This window comes from Camelus bactrianus, chromosome 15 (assembly GCF_048773025.1).
Source record: "Camelus bactrianus isolate YW-2024 breed Bactrian camel chromosome 15, ASM4877302v1, whole genome shotgun sequence".
Taxonomy (NCBI): domain Eukaryota; kingdom Metazoa; phylum Chordata; class Mammalia; order Artiodactyla; family Camelidae; genus Camelus; species Camelus bactrianus.
The window spans coordinates 26,945,756-26,966,220 of NC_133553.1; the positions used below are offsets into that span (position 1 = coordinate 26,945,756).

General features: G+C 37.1%; 1 protein-coding gene and 1 pseudogene across 2 annotated transcripts in view; both read right to left on the reverse strand.

Annotated features, from left to right (window-relative positions):
- The window catches only part of LDAH (lipid droplet associated hydrolase), an 82,358-nt gene that overhangs the window by 13,792 nt on the left and 48,101 nt on the right, over positions 1-20,465 (reverse strand). Inside the window, exons 5-6 of one of the 2 annotated variants that reach the window (XM_010947380.3) lie at positions 14,741-14,975; positions 2,043-2,125 (exon numbers count right to left, since the gene is read on the reverse strand). In XM_010947380.3, coding sequence (XP_010945682.1) covers positions 2,043-2,125; positions 14,741-14,975 — 318 coding nt within the window. The remainder of the gene's footprint in view (positions 1-2,042; positions 2,126-14,740; positions 14,976-20,465) is intronic. The other variant, XR_006722081.2, reaches the window with a different exon arrangement.
- Positions 14,998-19,560, reverse strand: LOC141573422 (nuclear pore complex protein Nup88 pseudogene; annotated as a pseudogene).

Here is a 20,465-nt window from a genome sequence, read left to right on the forward strand (position 1 = left end):
AGAGCTCAAACTTAGCTGGTAGAAAGGATAATCAATTCATTGCAGGCAGTTTTGCATCATTAAACTAAATAATGCCTTGCTTTCCCAAATTCCACAAGTACATTTAATGCTATCTTAAAAAATAAAATAAAACCATTCCCTGTAGTTGGAAAAGTTTAGTCCTGTGACTGTGTGTTAATATTAACCTTGAAATGCCTGCCATCTACCATTACACCCCCATATTTCTTCGATAAAAGTTTGAGTAAACTTATGGTCCTGACACAGTTACCATGAACAGCCCTCTATCTGGGAATGATTACACTTGCATATGGATTTAACTTAGGACAGGAATAAGTTAGCACCTTCCTTTGACCTCTTTGTGAGCACAACATACAAACAGAATCCAGAAATGATGAGTACTTTACAGCAGCTGGCTTCCACAGGTGTACGATGGGCTTTGACACATGATGGATCTAGTCATTCAGCAAGTGTGAATTTTGGAAGTGAGCATCTGCCAGTCTTATTATTAACTCGGAATTGAGTTGTTTTTATGAATTTCCAGCCTTGAGAACTTAAATGCATTTTTGAAACAAATACACTTATAATTTATCTAAAAAAATAAAATACTGTTTTCCTTGTATTTTCACATACTTCAATGACTGGAAACAGTTGAAAGCCCTGGAGAGAGGGTCCTTATGAGGCCCCAACCTCCTCCATTAAGCTAGTGATGGTTTCCTTCTGGCTTCAAAATTTCCATCTCTAGCCAATTGCTATTTTAGAAATATGATGACCACTATGGCCAGAAGATGAACACAGACTGGCATTTTCAAAAGTATTCTTTGGGACCAATATTCTAAAAATACATTTTTAAGAACATATATATTTCTTGCTTTAAGATAATTCACAGAAATATGAATTAATATTACAGGCAATTTTAAATCAAATGTCTTAAAGCTTACGAAGAGATTCTAAACCCCGTGGGGTATCTAAAGTTTTACTTGCATACTATAGGTTCCTGGGCCCTGTAAGAGCTGGCCATGCAGTGGGGCTCATTCCACTGCATCCAGCAGATGTCACAGTTCAGCACCAACTGCAAAGCTCTATACTAGCACAGTCCAACAGAAATAAAAACACACATGTAATTTAAAAATTTCTAGTAACTACACTTGAAAAAGCATAAAAGGAATGGATAAGTTTACTTTTAATAATATATATTATTTAACCCAACATACCTAAAATATTTCAACATGTAATCAATATAAAAATATTAATGAAATATATATATATATATATTTTTGGGGGTACTAAGGTTCTGAAATCCAATGTGTATTTTACACTTATGGCACATCTCAATTTAGAGTGGCCACAAATAACCACTTGTGGCTAGTGGCTATCGTGTTAGGTGGTACTGCTCTATCCTATTCAGGATGGACAGACAAACGAATGATGCCATGGGAGTACCAGAGCCAGTTAAATCCTAGGGTGCTTAGACATAATCTAAACCATTGGCCCCTCACAGTTTCAGAGACTGGTGCTTCCAAATATGTTTGCATAAGATTCTAGCACTTGCTGCAGCAATTCACAAATGCTAAATATTTCAGTTGTTGCCCTTCTGGATATGCTTGTATAGAAAATTGGTCTTGGTGTCAGAGCTGGACATTCCTACTCGAATGCATTTGGAGAGCAAAAAAGATGGGCACACTGAGTCATCAGATCATAGTGATGTTAGTTCTATCACAGTGTTTTACTTATATTTTAATATAAGTTATTTATTCCATAAATATTGTTGAGAGTCTTCTTAGTAGAAGGCTCTAGAGAGAAGTATTGATTCTAAAAATAAACCCAACAAAAACAGGTGGTAAAACATATTTAAGTAACTAGGCAGTCAGCTTTACTTACTTTCTGTGCAACTTTCAAGGACTGCATTAATGTTAACTAGAAGTAGAACTCCATCTGAAATTTACAAACGCACAAGGTCTAGCAGAGTCTAACCAACTCTAGCCTTTCACCCTCAGTTAAGTATTCCTGCCCATCTACTCACTTTGCAGCACTGAAGTGATTACCTTAGACAAATGTTCTTTTATGGTTTCGTTGTCTCTCTTCACCACCTCCATCATTTCTTGGCTCCCAAGGTAGGCAGCATTAACTACATTAAAAAAAAAAAAAGCAGACACTTAGAATATATAGAACGAACACAAATGTCAAATAGCAGTAGCTCCTGCCCTACCCTCTCCTTTCGGCAAGCACTATCTGATGTGAGACATTAGTAAGGCCAAGAGAGGCATGTGAGTCGGGCGACATGCACCGTCCTGGAAACAAGAGCATGTCCTACAAAATGAACCTCCTCTCACCCTCACCTGGCTTTCTCAATAGTAACTTCTAGTAGTGTGATGGCCTAATGCCAGATACCGCAGCAGATGTGTGTAACTGTACCTGATTAAGGTATTTTTATGATTTAAGGATAAGAAGCACAAATTTTGACAGATAAATCATGTACACCAGGGAAACCACATACAGTTACTAACATGAAACTGTCTTGTAATTTTTTAAAAAAGGACACAAAAAGAGTGTTTATTTTAGAATGGGTTTAAAGGATCTTTAAGAGTTGTTAATGAGGGGTAGTCCTATCATACTGACCGCAAAATAAGCAGAGTGACCCTCATTTTCATGATGTCAAATAGAAAGAGGAAGAAGGGCAGAGAGAACATGGATTTATGTGACTTTCCGATACAGCTATTCAAATTTTCATTTGATTCTTTGTGCTTTGATTTCCACTTTGATTGGTATTATTATTATAACTTTGCTTTCTTTTCGGCATCATCTGCCTATTTGTCCTTTCTTTTATTTTTAATCTTTTGTCATTTTATTTTAAGTATGGCTCTTGAAATCTTCAGTGGACTTCTTTAAAAAACACAACTTGAAAGTCTCTCTCTTAAGTAAAGGGACTTCACACATTCATGAATACTGATAGAAAAGATACTTGGTCTGACTCTAGCCCCTAGGCAGAATAAAGTAAATAATAAAGTTCACAGCAGTAATTAATGAAATAAAAATCAGAAAAACAATTGAGAAACTAAATGAAATCAAAAGTGAGTTCAATAAAACTGATAAATCTTTAGCCAGACTGATCAGGAAAAAAATGTGAGAAGACATAAAACATTACCAGTATCAGGAAAGAGAAGTGACACCCCTACAGATACTACAGACATCAAAAGGATAATCAGGTAATTTTGTGGATAATTTTATGTCAAAAATTCAATAGCTTGGATGGAACAGACAGTCTGCACAAATTTTAAGCTCACTTGAAAATAAATAGATAACCTGAATAGTCTTATCTCTGTTAAAGAAATTAAATTTGTAATTTAAATCCTCCCCACAAAGAAAACTCCAGGACAAGGTGAATTCACTGGTCCACTATACTAAACATTTAAGGAAAAAATAATATTGATTCTATATAAATTCTTCCAGAAATGACTACACATATATGGATATTTAATTTTTGACAAAGGTAACATTTTAGATCAGAAAACAGGTGGTCTGTGGTAGACAGAATTCTAAAATGACACACATAATCCTTGCCATTTACAATTCTTTCCTTCTGAGTAGGGGTGAAACCTGAGAGTATGATGACATACTACTCCAGACTAGATTATGTTATACTACAGTAGAGATGACTTTAAGGGAGATTATCCTAATCTTCTGAATCTCCTAAGGTCTAACCTAATCACATGAGTTCTTCAAAATCTGAGTTTTCTCTCTGGCTAGTGGTAGAAGAGGAAGTTAGAGATTCAAAGCACTAAAAGGATTAAATGCACTGCCATCGTTTTGAAGAGGGAGCTCATGTGAAAAGGACCTGATCGTGACCTCTAGGAGTTGAGAGGGACCCTGCCTGACAGCCAGCAAGAAAATGAGGACAGCAGTCATAAAGTCACATGAACTGGATTCTGCCAACAATCTGAATGAGCTCAGAGGTGGATTTTTGGATATGCAAAAGCATAAAAGAGGCCTCTGAGATCCAGGCAATGGTGATTCTTGAGTTACATGGGAGTTTGCTTTCTGATAATTCACGGAGGTAAAACATTTATGTTTTAAGCACTTTTCTATAGTGTTATTCTTAAATTTGAAACATATAAAAATTCAAATAACTTTGTAAGGAATCTTAGATTTCTAAAAGTAAATTTTCCATCAGGGAATGTACCTCACCTCACCTTTATTCCTATTCTTTTCTTTTCTGGTAATTCCTCATCCAATTGTACTTTTTTGCTTGTTTGTTTTTAGAAAGTAGAATACCAGTTTCCTTTCCAGTAATTGCTCCAAGGAAGCCATCTTTTTCATTCCTCAGAAATGCTCATAACATAACACAGTGGTCAGAAACAATAATACCAAATAGAAGTATAATTTCCTAAGGGGAAAACACATTTCTCCTGGCAATGACTGTCAACAGCATTCCTGGAAACCCAGCAGAATCCAGTTTCAAGCACCACAGTGAAGGAAATATCTAGTAGCAGGAGTAATGGAAACAAAACACGAAGGGAAGAGAATGATTTAGAAGAATGTTACTTGTTTACCTTTATTTCATTACAAATCTAAATACAGGTGTAAAAAAAAACCTCACCTGAGTCTAACGTTCTATTTTATTTGCTATGATCATCTTCTGAAATCTGCTTAGTGTTGAAATATTACTACATGACTTCAACTCACAGTAGTGGCTAAAGGAATGAAAAGGGTGAGGGCTACAGTTGGAAGACCAAGGACATTCATCTCACAGGCTTAATGGTACCATCAAATCCCCCAAGTACACACAATCTACAATAGAAGGATGCCTTCCATTTAATTCAATCACCTATCTTTTTTTTTTTTTAATTTGAGGTATGGTTGATGTACAATATTATATAACTCTCTTGGATATACAACATACTGATTCACAATTTTTAAAGGTTATACTCCAATTATAATCATTATAAAACAATGGCTGTATTCCGTGTTGTACAATACATCCTTGTTAGCTTATTTATTTTACGGATAGTGATTTTTGCCTCTTTTTCTTTTCTTTTCTTTTTTACTGAAGTGTAGTTGATTTAGAATGTTGTGTTAGTTTCAAGTGTGCAGCGAAGTGTTAATCACCTATCTTGATGCTGTTTTTCCCGTCAGGAAAAATCCCGACTTATCTTCAAGTCCATATTTGTCTGTCTTCTCCTTCCTTACTTACCTAGGTGGAACTGATCTTTCCTCTCTTGGTACCATTCCTGCCCTGTGTTCCTAACTGTGATATATTAAAACTCTTCACATATATCTCCCCTACTATGCTGGAAATAACCTAAGGGGAGCAGCTATATTTCATTTATTATTCTCTCCATGATTATCCAAGTGCTTGGTTCACAGGTGTCAGTAAGGGTTGTTAAACAAAATAAGTGGGAAGGGACTGAACTGGTGATTTTTTGTGTTTTTTTTTTTTTCTTTTTTGGGTTGGGGGGACATTGGGGAAGAAGGGTCAGAAGGAAAAACCTGCTGCCTTCCTTGAAGCGGTGTGTGAGCTGACATCACAATGGAGGTCAGAACTGGAGGCTGAAGCACACTGACATTGGTAAGCCAAGCTGACAGGTACTGGTATAAAACGGACAAATCATTGCAGGCAAGAGGGGCAACCTAAGAGCTTCTGCTGAGACTGGCCCCAAACTAGGCCACATGAAGCACTGGTCACAGCAGTGAGGGAAAACGCAGAGGGAAGTAAAACCACAATTAATGATACAACAGGAGGTTGGGGGAGATGTAGGAACAGTTTTCTGAAGTAGAACTTAAGGGATAAAAGCCAAGTTGCCCTGCTGTTTTGGTGGTACGTGATCTAGTACCACTAGCAAGGTTTTCAGTAGAATGCCCCAGTTTGTTTTTGCCATTATGTTGGAGAGACAGAGATAGAGAGATGGTGCTGAAGCAAAGGGAAATACTGGAGATAGGCACAGTTTAATTAGGGCAGGTGAATTTTGAGGTAGGAAATCTCCCATATGTGAGTGTATACATTACTGTAAAATGTGATTGTCACTCCTGGTCTGTTCTGACCAAGATATTATGTCTAGTCACTTTGATTTTCTTTAAAATGGCTATTAGGTTCTATATGTCCAAAGTATGTCACAATGTTTACAAGGAAAAAACCAATCCCTTAAAAAATGCTCATTACAAGATTTGCTGGATTAGAAATAGGACTTGATACATTCACTCCATGATGGGATGGTGGCTGAGGACGGTAGCAATTAGTAAGCACACAAATAGAGGGGAAACAGCAAAAAGTGTTACTTTCAATTCTCTTTGAAATAAGAAGTATAATACTCACAATCATGGGAAGTGAAGTGGGCTCCACTGTGGGTAGGTACATCTAAATGTGCTTCAAAGAGGGCCTCCCACAAATAAACTGCAGACCCCAGGCTGAGGTTGTCTTGTTAGGGCTTGTGAAGTGCAAAGACATTCTGGAGGGACATGGCTGTGGTGGACTTTAGTTATGGTGGAGAGGATGGAGTTAACTGTCTAGGTTACTAGTTAACTAGTATGGAGTTAACTAGCTAGGTGTTTGGTAGGTCCATGGAACATGAGTACCAAGATCGTCATAAAGTGTGGCTGTAGTAAATACTACGTACCTACCCAAAAGCCAACTTAAAAAAACTCCTCATTTCCTTGACTAGAGACATGGGAAAGTCAAAACATACGACTTTTCCGTAGCCCTTATAGGTAGGGATATGGCCCAGTTCTGGCTACTGATGTACAGGCAAAGTTCCTGGGGGAGGGCTTCTCCTTCTAAATAAGCCATGCCTCACCAGGATAAGCCCTCTGCTTTTGCCCCATTTCTCTTAATTTTGTCTGAATGTCAGACATGAAGACTAAAGTGGCAGAAGTCATCATGTGATCATGATGAGCACGAGGATAAATGTGTTACGGACAAAGACCGGAGATCTTCTAGAACCACATCCTTGATGGCACTGCTGAGATATTATTTACCCCTGGGCTTTCCCCTTTATACTTCTTGGTGCATGAGAAAAATAAATCCGTATCTGTTTAGGCCACTGTACTTTAGTTTTCTGTCATCTATAGCTAAACGCAATCCTAGCTAATAAAAATAGGGCCTCTGAATTTTCTGGGTGTTTTTGGTCAACAGGAGTTGATGCTGTCCTTAACCTCTATGAGATTCTGGTACTTGAGTCGGGGAGAAGGGTGGCATCAAGTCTTGTCTATACACTCTGGGACTTCCCTGAGAGGAGGCAGAGGTAGGAGTTGACTTAAAAAGAGCCTTTCCAAGGATAGCCTCTCCGAGCACATCTTCTGACAGATCCTGAGGCTGGCAAGACGTTCAGTACGTGCAAGCCAAGCAGGGCTCCAGGGTAGCAAAATTCTTGGGGTTGAGGACAGACTGTGAAACTGGGTGCTTCTGGAGAGGTGAGTACCCCACACTCCAGCAGAGCTCCATCCAGACAGAGCTGCTCAGGCAAAGTTAAGGCTAGGCGCTCCAGGAAGCCTAAACCAGGAGAGTTTTTCGAAGGTAAGCAGGATGTCATACGCTCAGGAACCCCAGGTGAAGTCTTCTTACAAGGGGGAGTTCTTTGCTAGGTCTCCATTTTTTTTCCAGATTATTTTCTACCTTATTAGGGCCAATTGTGGTTTTTAACAATGTGAAAACAGTATCTAAAAAAGTAATTCTCCCATTCTAAAATTTTAGCATAATTTAGAGAAATGTTTACTATTTACACAATGTATTGTTTCTCTGTAAGTCAAGACTTTTGTTATTATAACCATTGATTTAATCTGCGAACAGATAATCTTATCTATGTGACACTGAGTTCACTAAAGTGAAACACACAACTCAAGGTGTATGACTTTTTAAAAAATAATACAACTTTTTAGAGTGGCAGGTAGTTTAAATGCATATTATATACATATATATATAAATTTCTATAGAAAAATAATAAAACTTACATTGAGTCATTTAATTCTAAACCAGGGATGATATTCTAGTACTATATCTAATCACTTTTTGCTTTAAATTCTAATACTGATTACACACAAAAAAATCTTTTCCTTCATTGCTGAATTATAGGCTAAACTTCCATGAATAATTAAAGCTACAGTTGGCTTTTATAAATGGATTTTCCTAAACTCCACACAAAAACGAGAGAATAGGTAACATGGGAGTCTGGTTTTGTCTTGTTTGAAATATTATTCTGGGATTAAGTAAAAAATATTCTGAGAAGAAATTTGTGATTCTTTAGTGGAGCTATGTGTCAGTTCATTGAATAGTTCATTTCATACCACTGTACAAGTTTTACAAAGTTATTTCCTTATTGATTAAGGAGAGGAAAGATTATGAAAGTTTCTTTTACAAGAATATATGTAAAAGTAACGTACTCTACCAGGAATGCCCTTTGTCTGCACTGTTTTTCTAGTAGGTAACTGAAAGGAATTAAAACATCAATTTGGCTTAACTAACAAAAAGACCCTAGAATATTTTTTAACGTTAATTATCTTGACCTGTAATACTGCTAAGTTAAAATATATTTGCTTTTAGCTTTGATCAGAAAATCCAATTTAGCTGTCTCAGTGAAAAGTCCATTTCTCACAAAATAGAAGAACATCTATTCTAAAGAAAATATATAGAAGCAAACATTCCAGAATTAAAATTAAAGGAAAAAAACCCCATATATTTTCTTGAAAAATAACATTTTAAACAATCTAGGTACATAAAGCTGAACAGATGAATACTGTGGTAAAGTTTATAAAATATGCTAATTGAATTAAGGCTCCTCCACCCTGAATGCTGAGTAGGAAAGGATGTTTTCCTCACTCAGTCTGGTGAAGAAGGCCAATACATAGAATCCCAGCCTATAAGAAGTGCCATTTTTGTCAAAAGAACAACAGCATTTGAAATACTTGAAAATTTTGATTCCTTGAATTTTTCAGACCTTACTAAAACAACAACAAAAATATGTGTATAAACTAAAGGATATAGAAAATCAGTTTCTATCCAGATAGGTCAGGATTTATTATCCATTACTTGGACTGGCAAACTTCCTCCATTTGTTTCCATAAGATTTCTGCTGAAGCACAGACATTACCTAATGTGCAAACACCGCAAGACCTCCTAGAAGTCAAGCTGGCACGTTAAAGGTCATTGTCTGGATGACAGTCGAGCGACAAAGAAGCAGGTCTGGAGGGGGGAGGTCTGGATGGCACAGATACGACCACTGAGACTGCTCTCAGACCTGGCAGTCCTTTCCCTTGATGACCCCTCTCTTTGTGTAACAAGAAAATCACGCCACCAACTCAAGTGGTTGGTTTGAATATTGATTACCCTTTATCATTCATGGGATATAAGCACAGGAGTCCATTAACCATCTGCAAGGGCCAGGGTCTTATGAACATCAGTCTCTCTCAGCTGTGACCTTCTTCCATTTGTAGTAAGGAAGGTAACAGGGATCACTAGAGGGATGGCCAGGGCAAGCCTGGGTAAAGGCAGCTTCTGTGGTAACAGCTGCCAGAGAAGGCAAAGGTGACATGGGATCCAAAGGGAAGAGGTAGAAAGAGGCTGCTAGGATGACTGAGGTGCTGGGTTAAGGATTAGCCTAGGGTCTCTACTAGGAGACTGAACTAAGTACCCAAGTAGAGAATAAACCAAGAACACAAAGCAGAAAGAAGACAGGTAACTCTTGCCTCCTTTCTCTTTACTCAAGGTTAAACAGACTGGGTGGGTAATGGGGAAAAAAGAGACCACTGAAGTACTGGTTACTTGGCTATCAGAAAGCCAGACATAGAATGAAGAGAATACAAAATCAGAGGATGAAAGGATGTCAGAAATATAAGGACTGTGCTCCAAAAGTTTGTTTACAAGTTAATTGTTTGGAACAGGGATAAAGCAACTGGCCAAGTGTTCAGTCTGGTTTACAAAGTCTATTTTGCAAGTAGTGTAACTCTACTATGGCTGGGAAAGAAATCCCAGGGTTCCCCATGCAACAGTGCAGCTGGAAGGCTCTGGGTGCCTTGAGTCAGGGAGGTGAATGTGTCCTGTGTCCAAATTGACTTGCTCCTTGATGCTTGTACTTGGGGTTCCTGGAAGAGTCAGTAGGAGGTCAATCACTGCAGTTGAAAGGAAGATACTTTTCTTTCAAAGTGCAGCTTATGGAGCGTACTTCTCTAAGAGAGTGTTTACAATTCTGGTGTAGAAAAATTGGGACACAAACCTTTATATAGTTATTTTAATTAAACATCAAACATGATTATATGCCATATGTAATGTGTTGTATAGTCACTAAACACACATAAAACAAATAAAACTGTCTTATATCCCATGTCCTGATTTGGGTTTAGAAAAATATTTCTAAAGAGGTATAGGGAAAGCACAGTTAGTTGCCTGTCTAATGCCTATCAGAAACCGATATTTTGGGTGAAGTGTCCTATAAACGTCTACTAATCCTGTTGGTTGATAACTGTTGTTGAATTCATCTACAACCTTGCTAATTTTCTGTCCTGTTGTTCTACTGATTGTTGAGAGAGGGGTGTTTAAGGATCCAACTGTAACTGTAGGTCTGTCCATTACTCCTTTCAGTTCTATCAGTTTTTGCTTCATGTATTTTGTAGCTCTTCTGTTTGGTGCATACACGATGTCCCTCTCTGTTCCTCGTAATTTTCTTTGCTCTGAAGTTGACTTTATCTGATATTAATACAGTCACTTCTGGTTCCTTTTGATTAATAGTTACATGATCTATCTTTTCATATTCTTTTACTGTCAATCTACCTGTATGATTATATCTGAACCAAGTTTTCTGAAGATAGCATATACTTAGGCTATGTTCTTTAATCTGTTTTGTCTATCTTTATTTTTTAATTGGTGTATTTTGACCATTTACATTTAATGTAATTATTGGTATATTAGAGCTTGTACGCTATTTTATTATTTGTTTTCTGTTGGTTGTCTGTCCCCCCCCACCCCCATTTTTCTGTGTTCTTTCTCTGGCCTTCCTATTTATTACTATTCCATTTTGATTTACCTAGAGTGTTTTTTGAGTATGTCTCTTTGTATAGATTTTAAAGTGATTATTCTAGTATTACGCTATATATGTAACTTAATACAGTTTATTGGTATTGACACCTTACGAGTTCAAGTAAAGTATAGAAACTTCACTTCTCTTATGTTCCTTTGTCCTCATCCATTTAAAATATAATTGTCTTAAATACTTCTTCTGTATATGTTTAGATTCATATCAATGTTATAATTTTTGCTTCAACTGTTAAACGTAATTTAGAAATCTCAAGAGGAGAAGGAAAATGTCATTACCCACATTTTTTCCTTTCTGTTCTTTCTTAATGTTTCAAGATTCCTTCTTTTATCATTTCTTTTCAGTTTAGAGAACTTCCTATAGTTAATCTTTTAGGATAGGTCTGATGGTTTCAAATTCCTTTAGTTTTCCTTCATTGAAGAATGTCTTACTTTACTCTTCTTTCCTGAAGTATATTTTTGCTGGATATAGAATTCTGCATTGATAGTTCTTTTCTATTTGCATTTGAAATATGTAATTTCTTTTGGCCTCTATAGATTCCAGTGAGAATGCAGCTGTCATTCAAATAGATTTTCCTCTAAAAATAATGCACCATTTTTTCTTTGTTTTAGTTTTCAAAAGTTTGATTATGATGTGTTTTAGTGTGGATTTCTTTGGGTTTACCTATTTGGAGTTCATCCAGCTTCCTGAATCTGTAAGTTTACATCTTTTGCCAAATTTGGGAAGTTTCCATATTTATTGGTCTAATCTTCATGTTCTCTGATTCTTTCCTCTGTCTCTTCCACTTTACTGTTCAGCTCAAACATTGAGTTTTTTTTTTTATTTCGGTTACTATATTTTTCAGTTCTAAAATTTCTTTAGTTTTTCTTTAAATTTTCTCTTTCCTGAGATTTTCTATTTTCTTCATTAGTTTCAAACATGTTTATTAATTGCTCATTTAAGCATTTTTATAATGACTGCTTTAAAAATCCTTGTCAGAAAATTCTAATATCTCTGTCATTTTGGTGTTGTCATTTATTGTATTTTTCCATTCAAGTTGAGATTTTCTGGTTTTTGGTATGACAAGTCATTTTTAACTAAAACTTGGACATTTAGGGTATTATGTTATAATACTGGGTCTTTTTTAAACCTCTATTTTAGCTGGATTTTTTTGTTTTTTTCTGACACTTCTCCAGCAGGGGGAGAAGGGAGGGAGAAGTGCCATCTCACTACTACCAGGTGGGGTAGAAATCCAGGTTCTCCACTTGGTTTCTGTTAACACCCAAGGGGTGGAGAGGCTCCTCATTATTGCTGGGCAGGGATAGGATCTCTGACTCCTCACTAGGCTTCCACTGTTACCGTCTGGCTAGGAGGAGTAGAACTGCTTTGTTATTTTTCCCCATATGACTTCCACTGAGGAGGTGGGGGTAGTGGCTTCATTACTGCCGGGCAATGGTGAAAGTCCTGTCTCTCTCCTCAGCCTCTTTGGGACATCACTCTGGTGGGGAAGGAGAGGGGTGCTTTCATTACTGCTGTGTGTAGGGTAAAGTACAGGCCTCCCACTTGGCCTTTGTTGGCATGGGTAGTGATAAGGCCACAGTTTTTACTACGGTGCATGGCTAGATTAGGGCAGTTATTATCTAAAAGTTTCTTTTAGAAAGGTGGCCATTTTCCTGGTCCTCTGGCTACAGAGTGAAGACTTTTTCCAGGGCATTTTTTAATCCATACCCATTGGTGTTTCTGGGTCACTGGCTCCAAGTCTAGGATATATGTGGTAAAAAGAAAACCCAGGGAACTCACCACTGTGTTGTTCCTTGGGCTCCAAAGTCCCTACATAGTCTGCTTTTTTCTCCACCTTTCAGAGTCTTCTTATGTTTGGTTTATATATGATATGCAGGGTTTTTAGTACTTAGTATGAGAAACAGGAGAAAGTCCATCTATTCCATCTTCCTGGAAGCAGAAGTTCTTGGAGGAACATGGATTCCTTAACTAGAGGATGCTTTTTTAAAAGTCCTTTATATAGGGTAAAAAGAAAAAATACTAAAGAAGGAAAAAAAAACTGTAAAGGGGAAAAAAAAATGACTTACTGAAGTATGCGTGGAATAATTTTATGTATATTTGCCAGAATTTCAAGTGATTTCCATTTGATCTCAAATAATTTCCAAAGGTGTAGTGGCCCTTAGAGATTACCTAGTCTAACTCTTGATTTGATCAATGACTAAGAACTAGAGAGGGGAAGGAACTGAACTGAGGCCACAGAGGGGTCTGAGGCAAAAACAAAATGAGAGTTCTGGGTTTCTGACATCCAGTCAGTGCCATTTTCACTTACTAGGCCATTTCCTTCTCTTCTATAATATGAGGGAAGGTTAAGGGGCTGGATCAGAAGGTCTTCAAGGGACATCTCCAACTTCAATCTTTGGTGATTTTTATGACTGTCCTAGGCCTTGCTTCTTCTTCTCCCTATCTTACTGCCTTCCTCTGCTATGCTAAGGCTATAATAAAGAATGGGAGTTGGGGAGAACATGGAGGGGAAAAACCCACAAATACAGAAAATACACTGAACTTTGTATTTGTGATGACTGCTTCTTGCTATGTATTTGGAAAAACACCTCCCATACAATCTGTAACCGTACAGCTGTAAAGGTGAGGCTGTGATTTGTTTCTGGATTCACTATGCACATGATCTTGAGGCACTCAATGCTGGTGAGAACAGTAAACTTCACTCGGGAGTCCTGCCTTTATGACTGACTAGAGCAAAGAGACAACTGCAGCAGCTGTGGTAAAATGCAGCTTAACACAGTGGCAGACTGCTGGAGACCGAACACTACCCACTAGCTGTGTGCCTTTGGGCAAATCATGTAACTTCTCTGAACCTCAGCATCTTCATCTGTAAAATGGGGACAGTAACAATACCTAAACCTCATTAGTTCTTCTGAGGACTACAGGTAAAAGCTTAGAACAGTGCTAGTAGCTGCTGCTGCAACTGCTGATATGTCATTCATTGGAGGCTTATTATAAATAAACTACTAGATAGACACTTTGCATATATTATCATATTTAGTCACATAATAATCTTTTGAGGTATGGGTATGAGATATTATTATCCCTATTTTATAGATTAAGAAAGTAGCATTATTTTATTATTAAAATCATTTATAAATATAGTATAAATTAGTATTAACTAAAAAGATAAATTACACTTAAAAACAACATTTGAAGCCAAAAAGTAAAGTAGCAAGAACATTCCCTGGCATGTTCAGAAAATATAATCAGTAAATCAGTAAAGCATCCAGTGTTAAATTCTCATGACTGTTATTTATTACTTTTATAACTTAAACCCCTCCCTAAACTGTTAACAGGAAAATAAAATCATAGCCTGTTCACTTCATGGGAATATTGGGCCTGGTTTCCCTGGGCTGGTTTTTTCAAAGTTCACACACTGAGCTTAACTGGCCATACTCTGGATTCCTGTAAGGATTCCATATATATTAGATACAGAAGAATTCTTTCTCATCATCCTGCAGTGAGAGTGGAGAATCAGAAGCATAAGTTTTAAAATTAAAGCTTGATAAGGCTTTTCTATCTGTCAGTTAGAATACCCCTCATTATTTTCATTTTATTTCTAGTTTTAAACTTTTGGAGAAGAATACAGCAAATAATTCTTTGCTTGATACTCACCCACTGTCTGAGGCTACTCTCTTGAACACTTTGATACAAGAATAAACATATACTTTTAAAAATGTGCTTACCAAGGCAGAATGGTTCCAACACATTTAGGAGCGAAAATTCACTCTGTAGGTTCATCATTCGAAGAAGCATTCTGATTATCAAGGACTTAATTTTCTCAGGCCACGGTTTAAGTAATAAGTAGCCAGGAACATAGAGAGCATATCGAAGCCAGCACAACACTGGAGTGGCGATCTTGCCTTTGGGTGATTCAGACATTCGCTCAATTGTTGGAAAGAGCAGAATGGAGCGAATTATCTACAATAAAAAATATACCGTGATGAGTTTTCTTAAGGGATAACTCATTGCTTGTTTCTCCTATATAGTATTGGCAAATGACTGGGTTTTGTAAAATGGCTAAGGATCTATTCAGACTAAGAAGAACAACCATCTACTGCCTTCTGAGCCCACCACTCTGGGTAGGATATAAGGATGTTCTTGAGTTGCTGGGGTTAATTTTCCAGGTGAGGAGGAAATCAGATTCCTGGGTAACTTCTTGATTGTGACAGCAATTCACAATCCCTTTGAAGGATTGCTGAAAGTAGGAATGAATCTACCATTTTACTGGTTATACCAACTTGATTGACTAATGATATCAAAAGAGAATAAAGCTACATAAAAGACTCTACTTCCAGTCAGAATTTCTTTTATTGATTACAGTTAGAGGTAGTTCACTTTTGAAAAACTCTATTCCTTAATCTTACCAGCCAAAGAAAATCTTTAACAGGACCAAATACATTTTGAACAACTGATTCAATCTCAATAAAGTGCAGGCCAGGAACAAGGGAAGCTGGAAATTTCTACCTATGTAGGGACATACTTACGGACAAAAATATCATTTCAACTCAATTCATCAGAATATCAGGGAATATATTTTAATAATACTCTAGAAGAAAAGAGTATCTCTAAAACATTTTAAAGTTACCATTATTTATCATATTTAATATTTTAAAAATTAATATATAAACATAATTTCTATGGAGGATCAGAAAAGTCAAAAGAGCTAAGCATTAAAATTAGGGTAACATAAATGTAACATAGATGGAACAGATTCATCAATGTTAACAGATCGTAGAACAGGAAATGAGAATAGACACATGATTTTACTTTTTAAAAAAATTTAAAACTGTTAAGGATAATATAATACAGAAAAGCATATAAAACATAAATGTTCAATTTAATGAATAATTTATAAAATGATTTTTCACATGGGTCAAGAAACAAAACATTGCCAGCACGGCATCTTCTAACACGACTCCTTCTTTTGCTCGCGTCTTAGGTAACCTCTATCCTGACTTCCTCACACTTCTTTACATCAGTTAAAAATAAGTAAATAAATAAACAAAAGTAAAAAAAAAAAAAAGATTTATCATTCCTTAATACTATAATTACTTCCTTATTTTATTTTACATTAAGACATCATCCTGCTATAGACCAAACTGTGTCTCCCCCAAATTGATAGGATGAAGCCCTAACTTCTAAGCTGACTGGATATAAGTAATTAAGGTTGTATGAGGTCATAAAAGTGAGGCTCTAATGGTAGGATTAGTACCCTTATAAGGACAGACACCAGAGAGATTGCTTTCTTCCCAAGAGCATACAGAAGAGGTCTAGTGAACACACAGGGAGAAGGTGGCCATCTACAAGCCAGCAAGAAGTTTCAACAGAAACTGACCATGCTGGTCTTGGACTTCCAGCCTCCAGAACTGTGAGAAAATAAATGTCTGGTTTTTTTTTCCAGCGATCCAGGCTATGGCATTTTGTTATAGCAGTCTGAGCTAACCTATCCCTTAATACCATAGGTAATTTTTGTCTGTTAATGAACTTTACATAAATGTAATCATGCAATGTTTTTGTATTTTACTTCCTTCACTCAACGTTGTTTATAAAATCCATCCATGTTGATACATGTAGTAATAGCTCACTATCATTGCTACACAGTTTTCCACTCTAAGAATATAACACTATTTTACTGATAAGATATTTGGGTTGTTATTAAAATATGTTGCTGTGAACATTTTGATACATGTCTCTTGCGTATGTGTGCATGTATTTCTGTTGACTATATCACCTCAGAAGTAGAAATATGGGGTCATGTGGTATGCACATGTTCAGCTTTAGTAGGTAATTCCAAATAGTTTTCCAAAGTACTTGTACCAGTTTACCCCCCTACCACCAGACATGAGCGTTCCTATTGTTATATATCCTCATCGCCTTTGGTACTGGCAAATTTTGTAACTAATCGTAATTGACTAACCTGGCGTTTACTGGTATTTCATTGTGGCTTTAATTTGATGACTAATAAGGTTGAATAGCTTTTATATATATTTTTTGAACATTTTCTATATCCTCTGAAGTGCTTATCTAAGTTTCTTGCACATTTTTCTATTAGATTGCCTTTTTTTTTTTTTTGATTTGTAGTTGTTTTTTATTCTGGATACCACTCCTTTGTCATGCTGCAGTCCTTGGCTTGCCTGTTCATCCTTTATTCTTATTTTATTCTTAATGGAGATAAGTTCTTAAGTTTGATGCAGTTGAATTTAACAGTCTTTTCTTTTACAGTTACTGCTCTTTGTCCCTGGTTTAAGAAATTTTTCTCCAACCTTAAATCAGGAAGGCATTATTTTTTTCATTCAAAATGCTTTTTTAGAAATTAGATAATGCTACCTCTTATCTGTTCTAAAATGTGGATCTAAGCCTTGGGCTGTGTTTAACTTCAGTTTGAGTCTGCTCCTTTGATCTCAGGCATCATTGATTTGCCATTTCCCTTATGTATTTACATTCTTCTTTCTGGATGAACTGAATGCACTCTTCCGAGCAGGACCTGCTAGTAAAGGCAGGCTTTTGTGGACTCAGTCTCTTTTTTCATCTTCCACTGTCGACAGTCCTTTTTCATAGTAACCTGTTTGATGGCACTGCCCAAATGTTAAAGTTGATTGGGTAACACCTGTCATTCTACCTTCATGTCTCTCTCACTAATAGAGAACAGGGATTTGAGGGTGAAAACTGTGGAAGACTCTTCTTTCTAATCATGATAACTTCTTGTTTTTCCTTGGTCATATTTGTCAGCTAAGTGCTCAGCCATTTCCTACAGACTTTCTTTTTCTCTCAACAATATCTGAGATATTTTGTTTCTTTTTTAGTCACAATAATTTGACCTCTACTAGATCTCCTCCTCTGTTGCATAAGTAAGACGTACTGTTCCCTGTAGCCTTGATGGTGAATAAGAGTCTTTGGGAGCAGGGAGCTATAGCCTTTTCAGATTATTTTTTAAAATGCTGGATAGGTAACAACACATTGCAAAATGCTCACTCACAATGTGCTTTTCAAACGAATGTTGGGTTTCAGCCTGAATACAGGAGTTTCTGCCACCATGGCGTCTTCTCAAGTAAAAAGCAGAGAATGCTGGATGGACTATGCTTAATAAAGGCCTTATGGGGCATTCCTGGGCACTTGTGATGCAGATCACTGTGGGATCTAGAATGTCAGGGATGATTCAGAATCCTCTAATCAGGGCCAGCTGCCTGTATTACAACAGGTCTATACAAAGGTTATATATAAATATTCACACAAAGGTTTTGGGATCTCTGTGAAGCCTGAATGGATGAGAAAAGTCAGTCAGTGGAATCATTCTCCCTGGATGCCACCTTCAGTGTGACTCCAACTCAATGCATTTGAACAGAGAAGGAATGAGATCAGCTTTGGAATTCCGGGACTTTTTTGATATTGGTCATCTTCTTCCTCTTCTAGCATAAAACAGGGATACAGCATTCCTGATTCATTAGTGATCCCTACAGCGTTGAGGACACAGGGCAAGCAGAGTCTGTAGCACAAGCATTGTAACTATAGTTATCTTCAGTCTTGGGACGCATAAGTAAAGAACCTGAAAGCTTTTCAACGTCTCCAGGGCTCTCGAACACGTCTCTCTATTCTCATATTCAATATACAGTAGGCACGCTACTACTTTATCTCTGCCTTTCTGTCCAAAGAAAGTCTTCAGGACTGCTCCCAATGGCTCAAAGTCAAATGGGCTGCTGTCTCTCTGAGAGATGTGGAATATGTCCCTCAGACTGGCAAAAATTAAGAAATCTAACAACACCAAGTATTAACGATGTGGATCAACAAGAACTCTTAGGCAATATGGCATTAGCTAAGTATTAGCCTTTCTTCCTCTGTTTTTGAAAGTACAGTCACAATAGTGAGTGTCTGGAGTTCACATAGAAAGTATATTTTATCATGTTGTCAAATGTTAGCAGTTTAATTCAGGGATCTGGCATTTCACTTGGTTACCATCAGCATGATTTAAGAGTCTGAGAGGTAGAAATGATAAAAAATCTTTTCGCAACTGGAGCAGTGCTATAATTAACCATTGATTGTATACCTTCAAATTCAGATTTCTTCCCTGTCCTTTGGGTCATTCTAATATCAGGAGTTCTTTTACTCCTGCAAGGGCTACCACTGTTCGGTTGGACTTAACAAGACCTGAGAGATTTCAAACGGGGCTGGATTTATACAAAGCAATCTCTGGTATTGAGAGAGGTAGGGTTTCTCACTGCCTTGCTGGGGACTGCCAGCGGAAGGGCTAAGAAAGAGCTACCTTCCCCATCCCAAAGGAAGAGCTCCCCCTTGAGGCTGAAGAGCAGGTTTCTCGTTAGCAGCTGCAGTGGCAGCAAAGACAACGATGAAGAAACTCACTTCTCAGCTTCAGCTGGGCTCTCGTTTGTCTGTCCCACCTGGAGCTACAGGAACACGATGTGTAAGGAAGCCAGGTCGGCCACAGTTCGCAGTCACTGCAGGCTCCTTGGCAGCCAGTATCCTTCAATAGAATCTCTAAAAGCTCCATGGTTCATAATCTACCTGAAACTGGTTTTTATGTGTGGTGTGCAATACGGGTCTAATTTAATTTTTTCCCCATATGGAAACTCAATGGTTCCAGCACTATTAACTGCAAAGGCTGCCCATTCCCTGCTTTTCTGCAGCGACACTTCTGTTGTAAGTCCTGTGTTTATGTGAATAGGTCCTTTTCAGGGTTCTCTAATCTATTTTACTGGCCTGCTTTTTAAACTCTGTGCCAAGAGCACAACATCTTATTTACTAAATGAGTAAATTTATATTTTGATATTTGGTAGAGCAAGTTAAACCCCATCTTCTCATTCTTCAAAAACACTTTGGGTATTTTTGGTTCTCTGTGTTTCCGTAAACAATATGGAATTGGCTGTTCAAGTTACACAAACATCTTGTTGAGATTCTGACTGGAATTGTACTAAATTTGTAAAGTAATTTGAGAAGCAATAGCTTTACAATACTGGGGGTTCCAACCCATGAAAGTGGGATAGTTCCCCCTTTATTATAAAACTTATGTGTCTCTAAAAATGTTTTGTACATTTTACAAGTCGTTATCTTACACAATTTTTGTCAGATTAGGTACTTAACTATTTTTATGCTATTGTAAATAGGTTACATAAATTATGATATAGCCATTTAATGGAATACTATGTTATAATGAACATTAGTTAGATTTGCACTTGCTGACAATGAGGGTGCCCAAATTCTATTTCTTCTTTGAAACCAGCTGGTTAGGATTGTGAATAAAAGCAAGCTTCAAAGGAGACACTCTAAGCCTTGGGGGTCATATGTTCTTTGGGCTTTTTATTCTGAAAGCATAAAGGTAATTTTGCTTATTTTCAGGTTTCTTGGCTATGTCCTATAAGTGATACTTGGAAAATTAGATATTACTGAATACAATCT